The sequence below is a fragment of the Haliotis rubra genome, unplaced genomic scaffold (assembly GCF_003918875.1).
Source record: "Haliotis rubra isolate DU_JTF1 unplaced genomic scaffold, ASM391887v1 Scf180, whole genome shotgun sequence".
Lineage (NCBI taxonomy): Eukaryota > Metazoa > Mollusca > Gastropoda > Lepetellida > Haliotidae > Haliotis > Haliotis rubra.
Window position 1 is genome coordinate 844,849 of NW_025765781.1, and position 27,216 is coordinate 872,064.

The following is a 27,216-nucleotide window of genomic DNA, read 5'->3' on the forward strand; positions in this document are numbered from 1 at the left end:
AGCTTGATTTTTTTTTTTAGACTAAGTCCAAATCGTTTCCATGGAAATCAAGAGAAATATAAATGCCAAATATCTGTAAATAGCAAAAGGCACAACTTCAAGATCTGCCAAGTTCTGTTGAAAGATATTGAACACGTTTCGAGTTGTGCTCCGGAAATGAAGCCCACCCCTCCCTTTTGGGACTAAGTCCGAATCGTTTCCATGGAAACCAGGAAAAAATCTGCAAATAACAAAAGGCACTACTTAAGGTTCTGATTGATATATCTACCAAGTTTTGTTGAAAAATATTGAATGGTTCTTGAGTTATGCTCTGGAAACGAAGCCCACCCCTCCCTTTTGGGACTAAGTCCTAATCGTTTCTATGAAATCTGGGAAAAATAAATATGCCAAAAGTCTGCCAAATAGCAAAAGGCACCACTTTGGCATCTGCCTCACATATCTGCCAAGTTTTGCTGAAAGATATTAAGAAGTTTTCGAGTTGTGCTCCGGAAACGAAACACACCCCTCCCTTTTGAGACTAAGTACAAATCGTTTCCATGGAAACCGAGAAAATAATAAATCACAACAACAGTCATCAGAAGATGACATATCCCCCCCGCCCCCACATATTTGAAAGAACAAATCATCTGACAGTTACTGAAAGTCCAGCTTGGCTTGAATTTTTTTTAAAACTAAGTCCAAATCATTTCCATGGAAATCATGAGAAATATAAATGCCAACAAGAAAAAATTGTGTCCAGGGACACGGATGCCCCCGCTGACATTCATAAGACATATAAAGATCAATAATTGGACAAAATTCACGAACAAGTTCAATAAACATCTATGCAACTATGACATGCACACCTTTCGAGTCTCAATGAAACACATGTATAAGCTTAATCAATTCTGTTGAGCAGTTTTTGTGGAGAAGTTGATAGACTTCATCCCCTATAACACTATATTCAGAGAGAAATTCAACAAAATTTATTCAAGTTTAAACGGCATTAAAATTGGAAAAATAAATAAAATCTAAAATCAAAATATGAGATGCACACCTTTAGAGTCCCTATAAAGCACATGTGTAATCTAAATGAATTCCATAAAGTAGTTTTTAAGGAGAAGTGGATAACGTACACCCCCTGTTGTATGGGACGAATATGGCGGGGGCATAAAAATCTGTAAATAGCAAAATGCACCATTTCAAAATTTGCCTAATATGTCTGCCAAGTTCTGTTGAAAGATACTGAACGCTTTTCGAGTTGTGCACCGGAAATGAAGCCCACCCCTCCCTTTTGGGACTAAGTCCAAATCGTTTCCATGAAAACCGAGAAAATAATAAATCACAAAAATATGCAAATAGCAAAAGGCACCACTTTGGGATCTGCCTCACATATCTACCAAGTTTTGCTGAAAGATATTAAGAAGTTTTCCAGTTGTGCTCCGGAAACGAAATCCACTCCTCCCTTTTGGGACTAAGTCCGAATCGTTTCCATGGAAACCAGGAAAAATAAAAATGCCAAAAATCTGCAAATAACAAAAGGCACTACTTAAGGTTCTGTTTGATATATCTACCAAGTTTTGTTGAAAAATATTGAACAGTTAATGAGTTATGCTCCGGAAACGAAGCCCACCTCCACTTTAAGACTAAGTCCAAAACGTTTCCATGGAAACCGAGAAAAATATAAATGACAAAAATCTGTCAATAGCAAAAGGCACCACCTTAGGTTCTGTTTAATACATCTACCAACTTTTGTTGAAAAATATTGAACGTTTTTTTAGTTATGCTCTGGAAACAACATGATTACTGATGGACGGACAGACAGACGGACAGACGGACGAGGCGTCGACTATATACCCCCGCATTACATGCCGGGGGGATAAAAATACAACTGAGGCAGATTACATTTCAGTTTTTGTACTGTGTACAAGGCTCTGTTTACAGCATGGCTCCAGTTAATGTCAAAAGTTAAAGTGTGGAATTAATATGAATACAGATTTAGAGTAATATATAAATTGTGGATTAATTTAACTGAAATGAAATATGTTCCATCAAAATTAGAGTTTTGCATCTTAGATAAGATCCTTAGGGAATTTGAGCCTTCTAAATATGTTCACAATCCTTAAGAATCAGGTCATCGTGGATATTCTTTCAAACGCCCCATGCCTAATATATTCCTCCTATCTTCCTTCTGTATCCTGAGAAATCAATAGAACCAAACAGGCTGTTCGTTCCAATATATCTCATTTCATGCAGTCAAAACCTGATGCCAGCTGACAGAACTCTACATCTTTTAAAAAGCATCCATAAAATTTCACTTCAAACACATGCACAGTTTCATATAAGAATTGACGTCAGTGTTTTTGTGTTTATTCGACTGAAATATAATAACTGGTGCGCATACCTATGTAAATAGGTTTAGCGATGAATTCTTTGTTTCTTTAACATTTACTGAGTGATGTCTAGATACAAGAAAATATGAAGTGTTATTAAGTGAGGTCTGTTGTGATGGAAAATGTTACCATAAACAGGAAATTTCTCTGGTCTTGATAATGATTTCAAAGAAAGCATCAACAACAGATCTCATGGGGGCTCATTCACCAAAATGTGAATAATGATTTAAACACAATGTGATGTGGGCAGGAACTTTGATGAAATGGACTACCACATACAGTGAGTGAGTGAGTGAGTGAGAGAGAGAGAGAGAGAGAGAGAAAGAGAGAGTGAGAGAGAGAGAGAGAGAGAGAGAGAGAGACAGAGGAGAGAAGGAGAGAGTGAGTGAGTGAGAGAGAGAGAGAGAGAGAGAGAGAGAGTGAGTGAGAGAGAGAGAGAGAGTGAGTGAGTGAGTGAGAGAGAGAGAGAGAGAGAGAGAGAGAGAGAGAGAGAGAGAGAGAGAGAGAGAGAGAGAGAGGGGTTTGATTGCCCATATGGGTACAATGTGTGGAGCCCATTTCTGGTGTCCCCTGCCGTGACATTGCTGGAATATTTCTAAAAGCGGGCGTACAACCCAACTCACTCACTGAAGTCTTACAACCAATCAGATCGCAGCACACACTCCCGTTTATTCAACGATCTGGTCTAACCCGCCATCAAACAATATTCCACTGGTATCACAGCATGTTAGTCTGATGCCGGAGGTGATGCAGGAACAAAAAGTTGACAACTTTGGTGGAGCCAAATAACCATAATGAAATTGGCTCGGCAGACAAATTAAACACATTTAGAAGTTTTAAGTGCTTCAGATAATTCTTTCATCCATTGAATGTTTACTTAGATTTAATCATTCTCAAGTTTACTCCCCTAGGTTCTCCAGTCTGTTGGATATGTTTAAACTGAATTTGACTTCACCACTTCAGAAAGATATCGGTTATGAGCTCAGCCAATTGGGTGGTATGAATACTCTCTATAAAGATTTTAAATAGCATCATGTGACTCCATCTCAGGGTTTTTGTTATTATGTAACAACATTCAAAGCCTGAGAAATTCTTTCTGAAAGTTTTCTGAAAGTCAAGCAGAGGGCGTTCAAACTTTGACTCAATCAGTGACAAACTATGATGTCTAATGAAATCACTATTTCAACTTGTACTATATGTTCCTGTCTTTTTTTTTCAGGTAGAAAAGAATTGCTTTGCCTTTGCATGTATTTGTGACCGGTATTACCGACAGGACAGGATATGCTCACGTTTTCTTGAACACCTGGTATCGTCACTATTTGATAGTAATTAATATCACATTCTGATGACATACAATGAACAACAGTTAGAATGAGTTCAAGGGGACCACTAGTTTTATTTAATTTTAATGAGTTTGTGAGTTTAGTTCTAGTTTTAGCAATATTCCAGCAATATCACGAAGGGGGACACCAGAAATGGACTTCACATATTGTACCCTTATGAGGAATCGAATCCGGGTCTCCAGCGTGACGAGCGAATGCTTTAACCACTTGGCTTAGTAACCCCGCCGCCCCTTATTTAATTATACCCAAGTTCTAATATATTTCTTGTGATGTGCATAGCAGTCAGTTTAGCAGGGAATTTTTATGTTGAGTAGATGCACTGTGGTAATCAAACTCAGTACTAGAATGGGAAGACTACAGCAGTTGATTATGTTAGCATATCCGTACTTTCACAAACTGCCAGAAAGCCAGAACAAACAATAGTGTGTTTTAGGTGTCAAGGACCTTCTTGGTATGGATCGATAGTAGGGCTGGGACGGGTAACCCGGATACCCGGGACAGGTGGGTAATGATATGGACCTGGGTACAAGTGTCAATACCCGGACTCGTTATGAACATGTGACTAATAGATTAAACAATGTAATATGTTATTCTTTCATGATTACAAGGTCGTATTGTCTTTGATGATTTAGACATAATAACAGTCACCTCTTTTGAATACAACGATATTGAAAAACTCGAAATATTAGCCTTCGACCAGAAGAATATATTGCCATTGCTTACAATTTGATGTCAGGAATTAACATAACGGGTATCCGGGTAGGGTAGGGTAATAGGGGTGGGATACCTGAGTCGAAAATTTGGACCCTTCCCAGCCTTAATCGATAGGAATGATTCTTTATTGTACTTTACTTTATTATACCTTAGTTAAACTGTTCAATTACCATAAAATTGAGCTCAAGTTAACAGCAAAATGTGAGCCACTGTAACTTGATAACACCCTCATTTTTCCTGACAATGTCAATCATGTTGCTTTACAATGTCATAGCTAACTTGCACACTAACTTTAAGAAATATGTCATCAAACTGTATTATTTATCATGCAGCTCTGTGGACTTGCATTACAGTGTGCATCACAAGATATAGTTAACGGAATGCTAGGCAACAATGAACAGTGATTATATTTAAAGAAATCTTTGGTGATATATTCTCTCCTTATATGCAGGTGCCAGTAACCATCTTTGCAGTGTCAAGCAAAATAAAAAAACTGACATTCTGATAGCTCACAAAATTCTGATAGGAATCAATGGTGTGGAATCACAAAAATCACATGCTTCCATTGATGTTAAAGGAATCAAATGGTGTGGAATCGAAGCTTGAGGTCAAATCAACTGTAATGGTGTCTTCCATCAACTGATGACATTTCAAAACCAGGGCCCGTTCCACAATGTGACCGTAGCGCTACAACTGTCAGAAATCTGTGTTAAAGTTACAACTGTCGTAAATATGTGTCAAAATTACAACTGTCATTAATCTGTGTTAAAGTTACAACTGTCCTAAATCTGTGTTAAACTTACAACTGTCACAAATCTGTGTTAAAGTTACAACTGTCGGTTAAAGTTACAACTGTTAAATTACAACTGTATTAAAATTACAACTGTCATAAATCTGTGTTTAAACAACTTTACAACTGTCCTAAATCTGTGTTAAAGTTACAACTGTCATAAATCAGTGTTAAATTTACAACTGTCTTAGATCTGTGTTAAATTTACAACTGTCACAAGTCTGTTAAATTAACAACTGTTGTAAATCTATGTTAAAGTTACAACTGTCTTAAGTGTGTGTTTGATGGCTTTGTCAAACAAGGGCCAAGTCCACTACCTCTGTTCTTTATGTGAAGGACAACTTCCTTCTGTCAAATGTTGTTAATATTGTTCTTATTAGGTTATTTCGGTTATGAAAGACTTTGGGCCGATTCTATTCATTTACTGAACAGTAACACCCCTTTCTTCACAAGGGATTATTGTAGTAAGGTTGTTTCTTCGAATGTCATCCTTCATTGTGCAATTAATGACCTACTGACGTCCCAAATCAGATTTGCAATTCAGCCTCCATTCTTCACAAACCAAGATTCTGTGAACATTTCGTGTTGAAACCCTTAGTGGGATCAGCTGTTCACTGATGAAATTGATCCTCGCATTGAATTGTTTCTTATGAATGGGAAAGATGGTGAAGATCAAATTATAGCCAAACATAAGGCCTAAATAAAAAAATGTTATGGTTCCGATTACCCGACGGACCCCTGAATTCTGGTAGCCGAACCTATTTTTTTTAAGCAGACTGAATACAATAAGCTTTCAGATACCATTGTTTTTCGGTCATTCTGATAGAAAAAGTCGACATGATGGATGCAAGCTTGATTGAATAAACAATTACACATTGATACATGTGTTATTAGTTTGTACTTTACTTCTAAAAAAAATCTGTGAAAAAAAAAGAATTCCTACCTACCTACCCTAAATTTTAAAGAGGTGTAATCGGAACCACAACATTTTTTTATATTTGGCCTAATGTAATATTCACTTGTCAAAACAAGGTCACAATTCAAATAATATTCAAACACAGAACAAACTGAACACAAGTCAAACATAAGCAAATTGGTCATTGTGGTTGATCCACATACTTGGTAGATACTTTATTAATGAAGTACTGACATCAAATGACTTGGGTCATTTCTCAATGCAGAAATATCCTGATTAACCATACTCAACATTGAATTAATGGCAAGTGTTTCAAGGAGGTCATGTGAAGCCCATTTCTGGAACCCCACCCACCCCACCCCTAACAAATAATCATTGTCACACAAATTAAACACTGGAAGGTCCATTTATTTTGTGTTTGTTTGTTTAACGCCGCACTCAGCAATATTTTTGCTATATGATGGCGGTCTATAAATAATCGTGTTTGGACCAGACAATGCTGTGACTGACATCATGAGCATTGATCCACACAACTGGGATACGATGACATGTGTCAACCAAGGAAACAAGGCCGACCAACTGAACGTGTTAGTTACCTGTAACTACAAGCATGGGGCACATGCACCGAAGTAAATATTACTCATCACTTCAGTCTCTGCCATTTTGTAGTCATGGATGCTGGGTCAATAACAACAAAAAGAAAAATCACCCGTGTTGCAGCAGTTTGTCAATCAGTTTCCAAGGGTAACATCATTTGTGAATGATTTTCTGTATAGATTTTTTGGTAAACGATACAAATAATGATGGAAACTCGTTACATTTTTTTTACCCAATACACCAAAACTAAAACAATATTGTAGTATCATTTGAAATATGTATTGATGTACACTGTAAATACTGTGCTGTCGTATTTGTTTCAAAACCATTCAGAGACAATTAACCGACTGTCATATCGATAAAGATTGCACAGTAAAATTGACAGGTAGGTCAAATGGCCAACAAAAATAAAACTGTTCTCATATGGTATACGCTATGGACATTTTATAATGATACATAAAACATGAATTACATTAATAAGAAACATATTGATATTCTTGAATAAAGGACAGCAACATCTCGAGATCAGTTGTTTTATAATATTTCTGCTGGATGGTGTTCATATTTCCATCATAAGCTGAGTGAGTGAGTAATGTTTTACGCCACTTTTAGCAACATTCCACCAATATTACAGTGATGGACACCAGAATTGGAGTACAGACAATGTACCCATGTTGGGAATCAAACCCAAGACTCATGCATGACGAGTAAACACTTTAACAACTGACCCACAGGCCAATGCCATGTAGAATTTATCTCGGGCCTGAATATTTTCAGTTTTGTATGGGTCCTTATGCCCTGCAGTTAATTCATGTTTGAATATAATTATATTTTATTTTTAAATGACGACCTAAGAGCTTAATCAGGGCCTGCAGTTTCAAAAGTCTGTGGGTCCTAACCGCAGCCTGGCAATTATTTTCAGTTTGGCTGAAAACTGTTTGAACAGGGGCGGATACAGCTTTTTGAGAAAGGGGGATGCACACTATTGAGAAAAGGAGGGGTGCACACTTCATTTTCACCCCAGTTTCAATGGTCAGTTAACAAACTTTCAGCACAAGGGGGGGGGGGGGGGTTGCTTGCACCCCCCTCTGAATCCACCTATGTTGAACATCATTTCAGTTAATTGACAGAATATCAGCTTGATGTGGGAACAAGTCTGAAATGGCTTGGACATTTACCACTGATAACAAAATAAATATATTTATTGTATGAAATGATATTTAATACAGCATATTTTATGTATAACACTGAATAAATCATACCAAACACTGTCGGTTCCACAGATTGAATCTTTCCCACTCGACCTATGAACGATTGTTTTCATTTGAACATTAACTTGATAACAGGGATAGGTAGATTAAACGGTATTGGACCGATGTATCATTGTGTCTAATCATGCTGATTCAGGGCCACTGTCTTCTCTGGGTGAGTTTCCCCAGGGATAACACCTCTCAGACATATTGCCCTGTCACATGTATAATGCTCATTTAAACAGACGACGATATATCAGAGCATAGTAACGACTCGGAAATTATTAGCGTTTCTGTAAATTATGACATTTACTACAACCCATACAGGGCCTCGACTTAAAAGCTAAATGTCACGTGAATAACAATCGGAACGACAGGTAGATCTACACGGATCCTTCATCATGACAGGGTGGTTTTGTCGTTCATAACTTTTGTCATAAAACATTTAAATCTGAAAATATTATGTAGATCTCTTACGAAAACATACTGTCATGTCACAAACGTGTTCACAGTTGTTGAACGGGAACATATTCGCGTCAATAAACCTGTATTCGGGTCTCAGAGGGGCGTTATAACGAAACATGGGCACACCTATCCGGCAACACGGTGAATCAATGTAAGAAAAGAGAGACTTACCCTATTACATAGCTGATGACGCAGAGCTGGAGAAACCTGTTGATTATGCCGACTTTTTTGCTCTTTATGTGAACGATCCTGGGTGTATCGTACTCAAAAAACAGACTCACAGCTGACCTCACTAACTTGGGAGCCATGTTTCGACAGGCGGTCGAGTAGCGAGTCATGTGATTGAGCTGGCACGTGCCGCTTCCCGCTACAACAACACTGTCACTCCGCTGATAAGGCTGATCTCGCTACAGCACTAGTATTTGTTTCTGTCAACGCCAGAAACTTCCCTTACCTTGCAATATTGCAGCAATCATGTGCGTCGTGTAAACATTACCGAACGCTGTGCCAAGAGGCCGATGGGGAACTTAAACCAAATTGTAATTTTGTCGATGCTGAAATAATGATCCACGCTCTTTCTCACTGAGCGAGTTTCCGATGGGAACGAAACACCCCTTTTTCTATCGCAGTGCTGCAGCTTGATCCAGCAATCATCATTCTTCTACTCATATTATTTGGTTTGTCACATAGCTTATGAAAATATATTTCCAGGGATATATGTGACGGCGACGTGAACAGGTGTACAACTATATCTCCTTTCTTGGTTAATACTTATATACTGCATCGTGCTAAAAAACCTTTTCCGTCTTGGGAGAATGCAGATTGGATGTTGTTTTGAAATACGGAGGCTGGAACGCTAAATATAATTATGTTGCTTTCCAGTCTGTGAGAAGCTGACAAGTGCCGCACCACGTACAGTCAGTCTTGCAGCCCATGCAGATCACGAACAGCGTGGACAGCGAGTTAAATTTCATTAATCATGTACATAGTTGACACACCTAGAATTTCTATAAAACTCGACTACCGCTTGATCAAGTTAGCTTCGTGTTACAACTTCGTTCTGTGCGAGACCCCGATGGATCCAGGATATACGATGGGGTCGGGGTTTGGGCGTGTATACCCAAGTTTTAAAGTGAAAGAAAGAACATGGAAGGTTGTAATTTGGCAATTTAGTTGTCTAATAATATCCTCTTATCTTATGTCTCAATTTTGTGAAGGCAAATTTGTGCAACAGTCTTAAAAAATACAACCCCTGCCGTGGTATTGCTGGAATATTGCTAAAAGCGCCGTAAAACTAAACTCACTCACTCACTTAAAAAAGCAGTATCATCATCGTAGAGGGCGGTGGGGTAGCCCAGTGGTTAAAGCGTTCGCTCGTCACGCCAAAGACGCGGGTACAATGTGTGAAGCTCATTTCGGATGTCCTTCGCCGTGATATCGTTGTGATATTGCTGTAATATTGCTAAAAGCGGCGTAAAACCATACTCACTCACTAACATAAGTTATATTTGGGATTACACTTTCTTAGTGACTCACTATAATCATCGTAGATTATACTTACGTCTGGATAGATGCTACTTTCATATCATATGCTATAATTATATGTGAGATATGTGTTATGTAATGTATGTAGATCTATTATATAGGGGGTGGGGCAGTCTAGTGGTTACAACGTTCGCTGAAGACCCGGGTTCGCTTGCCCACATGGGTACAATGTGTGAAGCCCATTTCTGGTGTCCCCTGCTGTGATATTGCTGGAATATTGCTAAAAGTGGCGTAAAACTAAACTCACTCACTCTCTCGTTATAACCGTGTTCGCTATAAACGCACTTTTCTGTATTTTTCTTTGACGTTGACTGTCTGTGGTATTTAGCAAGCGTCGGTATGAAATGAATAATAGAAGCCGTGATTAATTATCCCTACGCCACCTCGCTGTTTTAACAGGACAATGTGAAGTTGCACAATGTTATCCTTTGTGAGACAACATGACATCATCACTGATAACGTGCGCCTACATGCCAAGTGGCTGGTACGGGCTGTATCCGCCAAGCGTGGGATATCGCGATTTGTTATTGCTGGTTATGGTGTCTATATCAGTGGTATTGTGTAACAGGTCATCACATTCCGTTTTGTTACGATGCCATGGCTGTATGTCCGAGCCAACAGCTCTGGATCGATGTCATCTATAAAATATATATCATGCAGTCTGCGTGAAAAATATTGATAGCGAACAATTTGCCAAATTGATCTTTAAGGAAATGATTGGTTGGTTGTGTAACGCCGCACTCAGCAATATTCCAGCAATATGGCGGCGGTCTGTAAATAATCGGGTCTGGACCAGACAATCCAGTGACTAACATCATGAACATCGATGTACGCAGTTTGGATACGATGACATGTGTCAACCAAGTTAGCGAGCCTGACCACCCTGTCATCACTGTCGTCATCGTCGACATTCACATTAGAATGAATATCATTAAGATTATCATTGTTATAAATATTATTATTGTGTTGAGCATCATAATTTGTGATTTTCTTAATCATTTTTCTTGCCATTTATCAGATAAACAAGAACTACATCGTCTGAAGTTTTATTCATATACTGTTTTCTTCTTTCAGCAATTATATTTGCTTAATTATTTATCAAATATTAACACATACACAACACACGCATGACCCGTGACGATCCTGGTTAGAATTGGTCTTACAACAGTAGGGGCGGTGGGGTAGCCTAGTGGTTAAAGCGTTGGCTCGTCACGCCGAAGACCCGGGTTCGATTCCCCACATGGGCACAATGTGTGAAGCCCATTTCTGGTGTACCCCGCCGTGATATTGCTGGAATATTGCTGAAAGCGGCGTAAAACTAAACTCAGTCAGTCTAGTCAGTCAGTCAGTCTTACAACAGTAACCCATACTTGTCGCAAGAAGCGACTAAAGGGTTGACACATGTCATTGTATCCCAATTGCGCAGATCGATGCTCATGCTGTTGATTCCTGGATTATCTGGCCTAGACTCCATTATTTACAGACCGCCGCCATATAGCTGGAATATTGCTGACTGCGGCGTAAAACTCACTCACTCACCCACTCACAGCACACGCATGAACTTAAACAGAATTCTGCCTTGGTGTTTCTACCGTGACATAAAAATGAGCAAAAATGAGTCTCGTGTTTGTTTATTTCAGTAATCAGTTGCCATCAGACCACGGCAGTAAATAATCCAGTTGTTACATTCACGATGCAGTCGACAACGTTGATGTCGTTCAAAGTGCCATCGACGTAGGTATATCATCTGAATGTGTTCTGGCGAGAATTCATGACGCGTCCTCGAATCCAAGGATGACCCAACCGAATGGCAATAGATATACTCAGCAGTTATGCCATGATTTCGAATCATAACCATTACGCCAAATCACCCCATTGACTGGCATAGCTATTTTCTGCCTTGATACAGAAAACGAGCGGTGGCAGTTGTGTGGTGCTCAGTTATTGTGGAGGAAAAATCTCTTTGTGATAATTTGTTGGTTAAAAGATCGGTTGAATCAAGTTTGTTTGTTTCTTTATTGTTTGACACCGTACTCCAATATTCCAGCTTTATGGCAGCGGTCTGTAAATAATGGAGTCTGGACCAGGCTATCCAGTGATTGACATCACGAGCATCGCTCTACGCAATTGGTTTGGTTTAGTCTGTTGGTTTACGCCGCCCTCAGCAATATTCCAGCTATATGGCAGCAGTCTGTAAATAATCAAGTCTGGACCAGACAATCGAGTGATCAACATCATGATCATCGATATATGCAATCAGGATTCGGTGTCCCCGCCATGATATTGCTGGAATGTTGCTGAAAGCGGCGTAAAGCAAAACTCACTCACCAAGTCAGCGAGCCTGGCCACCCGATCCCGTTAGTCGCCACTTACGACAAGCGTGGGTTACTGAAGACCAATTCACTGAACCCGGAATCTTCACGGGTTCTACGCAACTGGAATACGATATCGATGACATTTGTCAACCAAGTCAGTGAACCCATCACCCAATCTGGTTAGTCGCCTTTTACGACAAGAAATGATTGCTAAAGACCAATTCTAACCCTGATTTAACGTATTCTTAGCCGGAATCAGTATATTCGCCTGATTTGACCCAACTGCGTTCCATGGTCTCGCGTGCTCGTGATATTCAAAGAATTTGTAACCGTCTAGACCTCGGTCGTTAAGCGTTGTTGTCACATTAAGCTGGCTCGATATGATGGATTCACTGAACGTTCTCACGTCCGAGTTCATTGTATGGCAAGCAAAGGATATCAGATTGCAAGCATGCTGTGATACCATGCCGCGGTTTACACGCATGCTGCTCTGAAACCGGATACAGATTCCCAGATTCCCAATCCTTGTATTGTCCATGAATTCCGAGCAAGTACCACCTCTTAACGTCATTTGGCATGACGCCTGGAACGCTCTTAAATGTTCCAGTAGGAGGGTTGGGGTAGCCTAGTGGTTAAAGCGTTCGCTCATCACGCCTAAGATCCGGGTTCTATTCCCCACATGGGTACAATGTGTGAAGCCCATTTCTGGTGTCCCGCCGTAATATTTCTGGAATATTGCTAAAAGCGGCGTAAAACTTCACTTACTCATTCACTCAATGTTCCCTGCAAACTCTGTGTCCACTAGACGGTGGCGGTTGAGACTTTTTAATTCATTTATCTCAAAGCTATATTGTAACTGTAATAAAATTATTGATTTATTTCCTAAATATACAGAATCAGGGCCTTCGAACACCTCCACAATACCTGCTGAAGGCGACGGCCCACGTGGGCTTAAAGACGTAATCTCTTGGATCCAGGTGGAGGCACCTAGGTTCGGGTCCCGAGGTGGGCACATGTGCGTATTATCCTTGGACAAGATACTTAAATCCACATCGTCTCAGTTCACCCAGCTTTAAAATGGGTACCCGTAAGGATGTGCTGGCAATGTGAGTGTTTAGTTCATTGATCTTAACAGGCAGCATGGCTGTATGATCGATCCCCAGAGAGCTGAAAAAGCATCGGAAAGAACGATAGTGTCCTGTGAGCGGGGATAGTAACGTACATAGCGCAGTGAGCAGGCATCGTGCTTGGATATGAGCACCATATATGCGGACTATTACTATTACTTTAGTTTTCAATGTATATCCGAGAATGGTTTGCAAGATTGGTGTAGCCCATTTCTGTTTTTTCCCGCCCTAATACTACAAGGAAATTGCTAGCAGCGGCGCAAAACAAGATTCACACAACAACTGATTTTTAAAAAAAATATTTGGGTCTCTATTTTCCGTTAAATTGTTTTATGACGTTAGCAAGGACACTCACATCCTTCACCTAACGACATCAGCTGTTACGACTATACAGTCACCATCTCACAGTGATGCTGCAACAAGATCTGGTCGTTGACAAACAAGATGGTAACTTTGTAACGGTCATGTGGAAAGACTGACTGGCGGAAGGATGAGTCAGTAAAAGAAGTGCTCGGAATGTGGACTCAGGTATCTGCTGTAGTCGGCGTGTAACGCCGACCGAGTAAATCTGACTAGAATGAAGTGCTGCTTTCTACACATGCAGATTGTGTTCCTGCTGTAGTCGCTGTACAACGCCGAGTTGAATCTACAGTTATAGAAGTGCTGCGTTCTACACATGCAGATTGTGTTCCTGCTGTAGTCGTTGGACAACGCCGTGTTGAATCTACAGTTATAGAAGTGCTGCGTTCTACACATGCAGATTGTGTTCCTGCTGAAGTCGTTGTACATCGCCAAGTTGAATCTACAGTTATAGAAGTGCTGCGTTCTACACCTCCTGATAGATATTCTCGCTGTAGTCGCCGTGTAACGCCATATTGAATCTAGAGGTATATTAGCGCTGCGTCCTATACATTCTGATAGATATTCCTGCTATAGTCGACGTATAATGCCAGGTTGAATGAACAGATGTAGAAGTGCTGCGTTCACTCTGATTTCTGCTGTAGTCGCCGTGTAACGCCGACTTGAATCTACAGCTATAGAGGCGCTGGGTTCTACACATCCTGATAGATATATCTGTTGTAGTCGCCGTGAAATGCCAGGTTGAATGAACAGATTTTGAAGATGCTGCTTTCTATACATAGTGATAGATATTCCTGCTGTAGTCGCCGTGAAACGCCCAGATTTACCTGCTGTAATCGCCGTGTAAAGCCAAGTTAAATCTACAGGTATAGAAGCGCTGTGTTCTACACATCTTGACGGTTATAACGGCAAGTGACTTTAACAGAACAAGCCTTCTTCCACAAAGCGACCTCAGCACTCTCGAAGTGTGTGTTGAAGTATGGGATTTACGATGATCGCAGTGCTGGCAACTGTTTGTGCAACTGGGCCCTGCCCTTCTGACAGCTACACGGCAACCTACTTAAATGAAACATATATGTCAACAAAACATTTATTGTAGTGATGGCACAATTATTCACCTAATTCCACCGAGGATTTCTTCAGGTCACTGTACATGTCAGTATGTTAGTGGCGGATAGTTTTCCAAAGCACTTGGCATCAACAACAATATGATACCTTTTTATCAATGAAATACAGGTAAATGAGTCAGTATATACTGTATCCTTGGGGACGGTGGGGTAGCCTAGTGGTGAAAGTGTTCGCTCGTAAAGCCGAAGACCCGGGTTCGATTCCTACATGGGTACAATGTGTGAAGCCCATTCCCGAAGCCCCTCGCCGTGATATTGCAGGAATATTGCTATAAGCGGCGTAAATCATACTCACTCATTCACTGTATCCTTGGCCTGTATCATTTGTATGCCCATTATGAATCCCTCCCTTTAAACATCCTGATCTTCCGTATCTGCATTATGTACCGTTGATTCTGTTGTATATGTAAGGATGTTTGGTATACGTAGTCCAGTGGTTAAAGTGTGCACCCGTCACACAGAAGACTCGGGTCCGATTCCCCACGTGGGTTCAGTGTGTGAAGGTCATGCCCTTGCCCCCGTCATATTGCTAAAGCGTGTAAAGCAATGATTTCACTCACTTGTGCACGGGCGTTTGTTACAAACTATGGAGGCGGGTTCTTATGCGTTATAGGGGCGGTGGGGTAGCCTGGTGGTCAAAGCTTTCGCTCGTCACGCCAAAGACTCGGGTTCGATTCCCCACACGGGTACAATGTGTGAAGCCCATATCTGGTTTCTCCCGCCGTGATAGTAATTGAATATTTCTAAAAGCGGGATAATATCATATTCACTCACTCTTATGCGTTTTGCAACAAACGCCATTTTTATATAATTTAAAGGGTATTATATTTTCAACCACCCATCTTCTCTAGGCTTGCAAGAAATATAGGGTAGCTCAACACATTTTATTTGCCCCCAACAAAAAAGAAAGAAAACAACAACAAAAAAGTAAGGTGTTTTTAATACTATTGACCATTACAAATATAAAACTCATCACCTTTCCATATTTTCCGAGACAGCGGATTTGATAAACTAAATCACTTTTGAAGAGTCTGTACGGATAAGATAAATGCTGATTCTGCTTGAAGAGCGTCAAGGTGTGTAATATCTTTTACGCACGCACGCACGCACGCATTCACGCACATGAGCATCGATCTACATAATTGGAATACAATGGCATACATCATCAAAATCATCCACCACGATCCCGTTAGTCGCCTCTTACGACGAGCGTTGATTGCTGAAGACCTATTTCAATTTGTATCGTCACTGGATTAACCAGTGAGTGAGTGAGTTGGGTTTTACGCCGCTTTTAGCAATATTCCAGCAGTATCACGGCGGGGGACACCAGAAATAGGCTTCACACATTGCGCCCATGTGGGGAATCGAACCCGGTCGTTCGGCGTGACGAGCGAACGCTTTAACCACTAGGCTACCCCTCCGCCCCCTGGATTAACCATTATCATTATTTTAAACAGTCTTCTCAAATTTTTGTTCTCCTTGAGTGAGTGAGTTTAGTTTTACGCCACTTTCAGCAATATTCCAGCAATATCACGGCGGTGGACACCAGAAATGGGCTTCACACATTGTACCAATGTGGGGATTCGAACCCGGATCTTCAGCGTGGCGAGCGAACGCTTTGACCACTAGGCTACCCCAACGTTCCTTTCTCCTTGAAGTGACCTATACTGCAGTGAGGTTTGTTCTATCCCAATTAAATTAATCAAGTTATTTTAAACGGTTCTGTTAAACAGAAAGACACTGAAACACGCTGCATTTAAGGCTATTTTTCTCGTCGAAAAAACCCATACATTTTACTCCCAGAAAATTAAACACGAATGATTGAATCTACTAAACATTAATGGAAAGAAAACACTGGCACAAGTTGGCGACTTGTTAAGACATCTGTGCTTGCTGCATGAAGGACACTTCTTGGAAGATTCTTGCATGGTGAATTAGTTCCATCGAATAACCCAGGACGAGGAATCGCCATGAAATTAACTTCAACGCTTTACATTTGCTGTTTTGTGTTCTCATCCCCAAAAACACTTACAGAAGTGTGTTTCCCCTCGACTCCCACTCAACATTTGTCAGTGTACATCATTTCTGAGCTAGTTTGACATTTGGCAGTGTTATGTGTCACTGGGAAGGTGTCCGTGGTTCTATTTCCATGAGTTCTGGCTTCAAATTTTACAGCACTTGAGTGTTGGGTGAAAATATCCAAACGTATTTTCATATTAGTGGCTTTTATTGAAACTGTTTTTGACACTCTGTTGATAAATCTTTAAGTAATAAATGTACGTAAACCGTTGAATATAAGGTTAGCAACCCGTGCTGGATGTCAGAGGGATCTCGTGGTCAAGGTCACGGCATGTCATCGTATTCCTAGTTGCCTAAACGATGCTCCTGATGTCAGTCACAGGATTGTCAGGTTTAATCTTTAAGTAATAAAAGTACGTAAACCGTTGAATATAAGGTTAGCAACCCGTGCTTGATGTCAGAGGTGATCCCGTGGTCAAGGTCACGGCATGTCATCGTATTCCTAGTTGCCTAAACGATGCTCCTGATTTCAGTCACAGGATTGTCAGGTTTAATCTTTAAGTAATAAAAGTACGTAAACCGTTGAATATAAGGTTAGCAACCCGTGCTTGATGTCAGAGGTGATCTCGTGGTCAAGGTCACGGCATGTCATCGTATTCCTAGTTGCCTAAACGATGCTCATGATATCAATCACAGGATTGCCATTTTAGTCTTGATAATTATAGACCGCCTTCTTGTTGATAGGTGTGCCTTTAAAACAAACAAAAATATACATAGAAACAAACAATCAAAAAAAGAAAAAAAGGTTTTGTACTGATATTGAATGTCGACAACTGAATCATAACATCTTTCTTCGAAACTTGAAGAAGCTGTCCACTTGCGTTTTTTTAACGCGGCACTCAACATTATTCAACATGAACATGAACGGTAGCATGAACCAGACAATCCAGTGACTGACACCCTTAAAACGCCCCTTTAGTTCAACCCATGAATATTATCCACAGGATTATGTTCAATTAGATTTTCAAAAGTTATACTTTGCTCCTTTGTGTTGAGCGCTTGTTTACTTGTCCGATGTGGAGATGCAGTTATAAATATACAATCGGTTTTCTTGGAATACACATTGTTTACTAATTTAATCTCATTAACATGAACAAAAATGCGCATGTGAGTTTCAACCTGGCGGAGATACAATTATGAATATATCGGCGGTCTTGTTGGAATATACACTGATCACTAAAACAGAGTGAGTGAGTTTAGTATACTAGTGCTCAAAAGAGACTACACATAAAAATTCACAAAAAATGAAAAATAAGCGATAAAACCATACTGAGCCATGTCACACACGTACAGACCAATCCTTGCCGGGAACAAACGGCGAAACAGGTTAACGAAACGCCTAAACGTCGCAAAAAATCCAAAACGACTTTTTCTGATATAACACGTAATGCACCTGCATACTGACGGTATACAACAGCCTACCTGACACGTGAGTAACACAGTAGTAAAAAGAACACAAAAAGCCACGTTTGAGGCAAATCAAAAGAGAGAGAGAGCTGTCCGAATGGCCCAACACAGAGCTAATCACACCGTCATTGCCAGAATCTTCGGCTGCACCCGAGCAACTGTCATCAGACTGATGCAATAACTAAGACAAACAGGCAATATGTCGTCAGACAGGCCTAGGAGTGGTTGACCACGTGTGACAACGCCTGGCGATGTTCGCCACAATCGGACAATTCATCTGAGAAATCGTTTTGTAACGGCGACGTCAACGGCATAACGGCGACGTCAACGGCATCGACGGCACTAGGACACCGTATCAGTGGACATACAGTGTATCGGCGACTAAGAGGACATGGTATTCGAGCACGTCGACCCTACTGCGGTGTGCATCTGACTCTTCAAAACCGACGTCGTCGATTGACATGAACCAGGGAAGTTCGACGTTGGCAGATGCGTGATTGGCGACGTGTGATGTTCACTGACGACCAGGCTTGTGTTTACAGGTGAGTAGGTGAACGTTTAGCGCCGAAATGCGTTCAGCAAGTCCGACCGTTTGGAGCCAGTAGCATGATGGTGTGGGGAGGGATATGCAGCGATCTCAAAACAAGACTTGTGATTATTCATGGCAACCTGAATGCTCGAAGATACATTGAAGAAGTTTTGCCACCAGTTGTGTTGCCAGATGTCCAGTAACAAGTTAACAACCACGTGGTATTGTCTACCAACACGTAACGCAAGGCCTTATACAGTAAGACTGACAAACGACTTTCTGCATAACCCTAACATCGTTGTTTTGCCGTAGCCAGCATGTTCTCCCGACATGAATCCGATATAACACTTATGGGACTACCTGAATCGACAAATCAGAAGACTACCAGCGCCACCTGTCACCGCTCAACAACTGGAACAATGTCTCCTACAGGAATGGCAACGGATCACGCCTAACGTCATTCGTCGTGTTACGTCATGTATGCGTTGCGTTTTAATACGTAGGAATGGCAACGTTTTCACGTCTTTACGTCATCAATGCGTTTTGGCGTCGTCCTACGTCATCAATGCGTTTTGGCGTGTATTGAAGCCAAAGGTGGTCACACTCACTACTGATTCAACATTTGATTACATTTTGCAGAAAAAAATCCGCCTTGTTGATTTGTGTAAAAGATCAGAATATGATACCACGTGTCTTTCAGTGTCAGTCAAACGGTACTTTCGATGAAATGAAATTGTGTATGTTTGTTTTCATTTCAAGTTTGGTCAAACACATTGTATACTTTCTTTTGAGCACTAGTTTGCTTTCATCTCGATACCAGTATATGATATTACAATCGTGCGTATCATTACAAAAGAATAAAAAATCCCCAGTAGAGCACAAATACGTTTCCAGGTCTTTTCCGATTTACCCTAGCAGATTGTTTTATAACAATGACCCTGTAGGTCGAAATGACCTTTCAGTAAATGCTTTGGTTCGTGACTTGGTACCTCAAAGAGATGGTCCTTTGATGAAAAAGAAGGAAAGCAAGGAAAGGAAATCTAGGGAAAGCCTGGTGAAGAGAAGGAAGGCAAGGAAAGCAAAACGAAGCGACGGGATGGCACTGAAAGCCAAGTGAAGACACTGGAAGTTTCACATTATTCTCCAGTAATACTTCAGACGAAGAGAATAATCAAAGGAAAAGTCCACATGGATGATTAACCCACAGACAACATTCAAATGAATTTAATTTATTCAAGATTCTGTGAATATCTGTGAGCATATGATGCTCTGACCAAGCATTATTGAGTCTTCATTGCGAACGTCCTAATTTGTCACAACAAATTACAGAAGGAAGGTTACTTGAAAACGCCACATTGCCTTGTTAACTTCGTCAAGACATATTGCCCTTGTCAAGCGTCGAGATCAAGTGATCTAGGACACCGTACATAATGTACTGTATGGAATACTACTCTAGCGATCTCTGGCACTGATGGTGCCACTAGGGATAACGTGTGGTTTACACGTCATATGCTGAAGACCTGCTGTACTAATGGGTACACATGGACGTCATATGTCACCTATTAGTGTGAACGTAAAGTAATTAGTAAAAATGGCTTTATTTATCAAACATTTTCATCATCGGTTCCAGATTCTTGCGTACGATTACATCGCAGTCTGTTGCGGATGTTTTAATTTTTACACTTGTTGCTGTTTGTTTTGATTAGTGTTTTCTTGTCGTGGTTTTGCTGTTTGATCTTTTCCCTTTGATAAATGGTGATTTTTGTGTTTTGTCTATGGGTGGGGGCTGTGTGAAAAATCGTTCGAGTAAATTCCGCAACTGGTCAAAGGCTATCAAGCTTAATGTTCTGTCATTTCATAGGAAGATACAGTCTGTTTGAAACACTGACCCAAAGCATAATTATCATTTTCTGACATAAATCCTACCCATGTAACTGACAGTATAAACGACCAAACCGGAATAATATTTGATTATATTACGTCTCTTTTATCGACTTTCTACTATGTCTTAACGATCCCTTCAGTTTTTAACAACTCTCTTTCAAGGACATCAGTGAAACGATCAACTTATTGGAGGATGCTATTCTTTGATCTGGCCTGGATAACCTCATCGGTTTCAAAACAAGGAGAGTTGTTGAACTTGTTCGGTAAGCACTAAAAACTAATGTGCGATTATGCAAGCATGTGGAGTAGTAGTAGTAGTAGTAGTAGTAGTAGTAGTAGTAGTAGTAGTAGTAGTAGTAGTAGTAGTAGTAGTAGTAGTAGTAGTAGTAGTAGTAGTAGTAGTAGTAGTAGTAGTAGTAGTAGTAGTAGTAGTAGTAGTAGTAGTAGTAGTAGTAGTAGTAGTAGTAGTAGTAGTAGTAGTAGTAGTAGTAGTAGTAGTAGTAGTAGTAGTAGTAGTAGTAGTAGTAGTAGTAGTAGTAGTAGTAGTAGTAGTAGTAGTAGTAGTAGTAGTAGTAGTAGTAGTAGTAGTAGTAGTAGTAGTAGTAGTAGTAGTAGTAGTAGTAGTAGTAGTAGTAGTAGTAGTAGTAGTAGTAGTAGTAGTAGTAGTAGTAGTAGTAGTAGTAGTAGTAGTAGTAGTAGTAGTAGTAGTAGTAGTAGTAGTAGTAGTAGTAGTAGTAGTAGTAGTAGTAGTAGTAGTAGTAGTAGTAGTAGTAGTAGTAGTAGTAGTAGTAGTAGTAGTAGTAGTAGTAGTAGTAGTAGTAGTAGTAGTAGTAGTAGTAGTAGTAGTAGTAGTAGTAGTAGTAGTAGTAGTAGTAGTAGTAGTAGTAGTAGTAGTAGTAGTAGTAGTAGTAGTAGTAGTAGTAGTAGTAGTAGTAGTAGTAGTAGTAGTAGTAGTAGTAGTAGTAGTAGTAGTAGTAGTAGTAGTAGTAGTAGTAGTAGTAGTAGTAGTAGTAGTAGTAGTAGTAGTAGTAGTAGTAGTAGTAGTAGTAGTAGTAGTAGTAGTAGTAGTAGTAGTAGTAGTAGTAGTAGTAGTAGTAGTAGTAGTAGTAGTAGTAGTAGTAGTAGTAGTAGTAGTAGTAGTAGTAGTAGTAGTAGTAGTAGTAGTAGTAGTAGTAGTAGTAGTAGTAGTAGTAGTAGTAGTAGTAGTAGTAGTAGTAGTAGTAGTAGTAGTAGTAGTAGTAGTAGTAGTAGTAGTAGTAGTAGTAGTAGTAGTAGTAGTAGTAGTAGTAGTAGTAGTAGTAGTAGTAGTAGTAGTAGTAGTAGTAGTAGTAGTAGTAGTAGTAGTAGTAGTAGTAGTAGTAGTAGTAGTAGTAGTAGTAGTAGTAGTAGTAGTAGTAGTAGTAGTAGTAGTAGTAGTAGTAGTAGTAGTAGTAGTAGTAGTAGTAGTAGTAGTAGTAGTAGTAGTAGTAGTAGTAGTAGTAGTAGTAGTAGTAGTAGTAGTAGTAGTAGTAGTAGTAGTAGTAGTAGTAGTAGTAGTAGTAGTAGTAGTAGTAGTAGTAGTAGTAGTAGTAGTAGTAGTAGTAGTAGTAGTAGTAGTAGTAGTAGTAGTAGTAGTAGTAGTAGTAGTAGTAGTAGTAGTAGTAGTAGTAGTAGTAGTAGTAGTAGTAGTAGTAGTAGTAGTAGTAGTAGTAGTAGTAGTAGTAGTAGTAGTAGTAGTAGTAGTAGTAGTAGTAGTAGTAGTAGTAGTAGTAGTAGTAGTAGTAGTAGTAGTAGTAGTAGTAGTAGTAGTAGTAGTAGTAGTAGTATGTGAAGATGAGACGGTTTTCTACGTCTCTCTCATAACGTGCCCTACTCGTTACTGCCGGGAGTCACTCACTCACTCCATTACTCCCTCGTCACCCTCCCATTTACTTCCTCCCTCTCTCCGTCACTCCATCACTCACCCACTTGGATGCACATAAAGTGGGTTATGCTTTACATCTAAAGTGTGTTTCGAACAAAGTGATGTCAAATCACACTGCTAATAACAATAATGTAAGGGCTGTACAAAGAAACATTGACTTCTGTTAAATAAAAATATAACGATCTTCGAGTTAAAGTTGTTCGAGTTAACGGGGTGTCCATGTATTTTCTGTATTTTCATCGGAGACTTCATCCTCTGTGCTTCTGTTTTGTTGAAATAGAGATGTAAGAGCAGATGAAAGGAACAAAGATGTAGATGTGAACATTTCATTTCATCATCACGCCCATAACATGCCATTAGATCTGTACAAATGACACTCCATCCTCTTGCTCACAAAGAAGGTCCTCTCTCCTGCCAAAATGTCCAACCTTTGGCGATGGAGCAGTTTCAAGGACTGGTTTATGGACACTGAAATACAATGAGACGCTCAAACTGATTTCCGTCTGGACCTTTATAGAAGCATAAATCGTTTTGATAGGAATCACTGTGACCTCCGTGCATGTAACACATTTCTTTCCTGACTAGTCTATACAATGACAGAAGGGATGCCCGGATGACAGATAATGGCTACATCGGGACGAATGCCGGAACAGTCGTGGTAGCTGCAAGAGCAGTATTAGTAGTACAAGCAGTAGTAGTAATAGTAGTAGTAGATGTAGTGGTAGTAGTAGTAGTAGATATAGTCGTAGCCGTAATAGTAGTAGAAGCTGCAGTAGTAATAGTAGTAGTAGAAATAGTAGCAAGGGTAGCTACTCGATTTTTGGCTTAACTACTTGGTAACTTCCTGTAGTTGTAATGTTGAGTATGTCGTTTCACACCCAACACACACACTCGATAGAAGTTCTTGTCCAAATTGTTCAGAGGAATACAAATCCCATGTGACGCCTCCTCTGTTTACTCAGCACAGATGTCGGCGGCGGCCATAATGGGGATCAATGTAGAACAGTTGTAACAAACTGTACCTAATTCACCTCATACGAAATATATAATAATGCCCGGATTGTTGAAGAGGATTAAAGATCGACAATACTCATGTGGATACTCACGATCGGATATTTCAGTGATAGGGAGTAGTAGTAGTAGTAGTAGTAGTAGTAGGAGTAGTAAAAGGAGTAGTAGTAGTAGTAGTATTAGAAATAGCAGAAGCAGTAGGAGCAGTAGCAGTTGGAGCAGAGGACAAATAGTAGCAGTGGAGCAGTAGCAGACAAGTAGTAGGAAGAGCAGCAGTACTCAGTAGTAGTAGTAGGCAGCAGCAGTAGTAGCAGCAGTTGGAGCAGTGTAGTAGTAGTAGCAGCAGGACAACTAGTAGTAGATAGTGGCAGTAGCAGTAGTGAAGCAGTAGTAGTAGTAGTAGTAGCAGTAGTAGCAGTAGTAGCAGTAGTAGTAGTAGTAGCAGTAGTAGCAGCAGTAGTAGTAGTAGTAAAGAAGTAGTAGCAGTAGTAGGTAGGCAAGCAGTAGTAGTAGAAAGTAGTAGTATGTAGTAGTAGTAGTAGTAGCAGCAGCAGTAGTAGTAGTAGAAGAGTAGCAGTAGTAGTAGTAGAAGCAGCAGTAGTAGTAGTAGCAGTAGTAGTGAGTAGTGTAGTAGTAGTAGTAGTAGTAGTAGTAGTAGTAGTAAGAAGAGTAGTAGTAGTAGTAGTAGAAAGTAGTAGTAGTAGTAGTAGTAGTAGTAGTAGTAGTAGTAGTAGTAGTAGTAGTAGTAGTAGAAAAAGCACTGGTCGCTTGGCAGTCAGTATACTATAAATGTCTGATATCCATGTTCAACTGGTCGTCTGGAAGGAAGTCAATACATCATACGCCCACAGAGACATTTTTCATTATGCTTTGGATACAAATCAATACCCATCAAAATAAAAGGTTCCGTCACGGTAAGTGAAACATGGTTCAGTTCAAGTGTAATTTAAAATCCTTCACAACTGCCGTGATCCCAAGATAAAGGTGATTAAACATTTCTCGTACAAGTAACAAATGTACCACATGCCATTTTAGAAGTAACCAGGATTTATCAGATCATCCAGAGTTAATGATACTATAATGTCAGCGAAGCGGCGAGCCCTTTGACTGGGAAAATGTACAATATATTCACCAACCAGATCATTGTATTGTCGTTAACTCACTCAGTACATCACCTCGTGGCGTTGGGTGTCTCCGAAATGCATCATTGACCTAATGAACCCATTTTGACTGATCACAGCTAACATGAAAGGAAAGTTTCCTGCGACTGGTTCCAAAATGTTGGAATTTTCTTTGAAATATTCCACGAAACGATACACTGAGGTTATCTGAGTGTTGGATGATTAATGTCAGTCTACGATACTTCAACTGCAAACATGTCAAATGCCATGCTCCAAGAACATGACTCCGATAAACCAGCAGTGATGTCATTGAACCGGATTTTACAAGATCAAGTAGCAACCATTAACAAAACCATGAGTGAGTGAGTTGAGGTTGAACGCCGAAATTAACCGCTACTCCACTCATACCGCTTTGAAGCGGCTTGATGTGGAGTGAGTGAGTGAGTTTAATTTGATGCCAGACACCAGAAATGGGCTTCACACATTGTGGCCATGTGGAAATCGAACCCGGGTCTTCGGCGTGATGAGTGAACGTTTTAACCACTAGGCTACCCTACCATCTCAGCTAGATGTGGAAGGAAAGATAGAAGTGCATGTCTCTACCTCTGTGACACCTCCACAACTTCCGGCATGGTTACATCCACACACTCGTTAATATGAGCAACACTGTCTGGATAAACGAGCAACTGGTTTCGCCTTATGAATACGCTACAACCTCGTCGGTGTGTGGTGCTGTCACACTTAAAAATATAATCAGAGTAAATCTTTTATCGTACCTATGACCATAGGCTTCCAAGTTGTAGGCACGTCAAAGGGACGCAACTGTGCACGATGAACGATTATCACTCTCTCGGTTACAATTCCTGGTGTCAACACTACAGCCGTGGTCGTTGGCGTCTTCTAAGTGGTGATCGACTATGGCCTTTGTCACTTCCGGTTTTCAATGTCAACTGACCAATCAGAATTACACTTGTTCAGTATTAAAAACGATACAGTTGCGTAATTTCTGACATTGTTAAGGTTATCACTAAGGTAAACCAGGATGTTCCAGTCCAAAAAATAGAAATCTTTCAATGTCTTTCATGTTTATGTTTTGTCAGTCAGGAAAGACGCCATGCTGATAATGCCTACTCGATCAACCATACATGCGAGTTCTACAAAGATTTCTTGTCTTCGTTTGCCGTTACTTTAGACTGACTGACTGAGTTTGGTTTTACGCCGCTGTTAGCAATATTCCAGCAACATCACGGCGGGGGACACCAGAAATGGGCTTCACACATTGTACCCACGTAACTTTAGAACTATACTCATTATAATCAGTTGCTTGTGCTACTCGGACATTTAATGTAACCCTTTTTAAACGACCACAGAATCCAGGTATAATGGAAAAAATCATGTGAAGTTATCCACACTCCCAACTCAGTATCAGTCCATACTACAGTGAGAAATGTCATAGACTCATATCAGTGTCAGCTAACTGAATTGCAGACGATGACACCTTGGTCAGATCAGTCAAAATGGGTCCATTAGGTCAATGATGCATCTCAGAGACACCCAACGCCATGAGATGACGTATCGAGTGAAGCAACGACAATACAGTGATCTGGTTGGTGAATATATTGTACATAATACTGATATCAGTGAACCAGACATACTTTAGACACATGTCTATAACAGTATATTGAATCAAAAACTAAATTATTTATTAACATGGTATTATTTGAATGGACGTAGCTAAAATAACATTCTCAATTAAATGATTGCATCTGTATGAGATGATAAGAATCACAGGTGTGTGTGGTTGTCAACAGATGTATATATGTTCTTATGTAAACTCATGCAGACCTGCTTTAATGTTTTCAATTCCACAAAAATACATTATATATTGTTCATATATCGCAATAAATGGTGTAAGCTTCTGCTACTGGGACATAAACCCCTTTTAAAAGACAGCAACATCACGGAATCCAGGTATTGTGAAAAGTTTATGTGAAGTTATCCACACTCACAGCTCAGTATCAGCCCAGTCCGACAGTGAGAAATGTCATATCAATGTCAACTAAATGAGTTTCTGTATCGATTTTACTTTACTCCTGAACATGCAAGACTCATTTACGCATTAGAATAAAAGGTCATATTAGAATGTTTCTATTTTTATTTGCAATTTTGCAACCCTTCTTTGCTGCATTTTGTCTTCTATATAATGGCAATAATAATGACAATAATAATGACGAGGAGGAGGGAGATGAAAACGATGATACAGATGAAAAGTCAAAGAGCTTAAACAAAAGATTTCAAGTTGACGTTTGAAGGTGTAATAAAGTCATTTCTATCAGAAAAGACACGTGAATATCAGTGGAT

At 40.0% G+C, this 27,216-nt stretch overlaps 1 protein-coding gene and 1 long non-coding RNA gene across 6 annotated transcripts in view; one reads left to right on the top strand and one right to left on the bottom strand.

Annotated features, from left to right (window-relative positions):
• Positions 1–8,846, bottom strand: part of LOC124273425 (P2X purinoceptor 4-like) — a 141,885-nt gene extending 133,039 nt beyond the window's left edge. For 2 of the 5 annotated variants that reach the window (XM_046708692.1, XM_046708693.1), the window contains exon 1: positions 8,619–8,846. In XM_046708692.1, the coding sequence (XP_046564648.1) occupies positions 8,619–8,785 (167 nt within the window). In that variant the 5' untranslated portion in view covers positions 8,786–8,846. The remainder of the gene's footprint in view (positions 1–8,618) is intronic. The other 3 variants (XM_046708690.1, XM_046708691.1, XM_046708694.1) reach the window with 2 other exon arrangements.
• LOC124273426 lies at positions 5,928–26,882 on the top strand. Its single transcript, XR_006897649.1, has 3 exons — positions 5,928–6,032; positions 9,801–9,807; positions 26,872–26,882. It is a non-coding gene; the product is annotated as an uncharacterized LOC124273426 (long non-coding RNA).
• Positions 26,883–27,216: the final 334 nt, after the last annotated feature.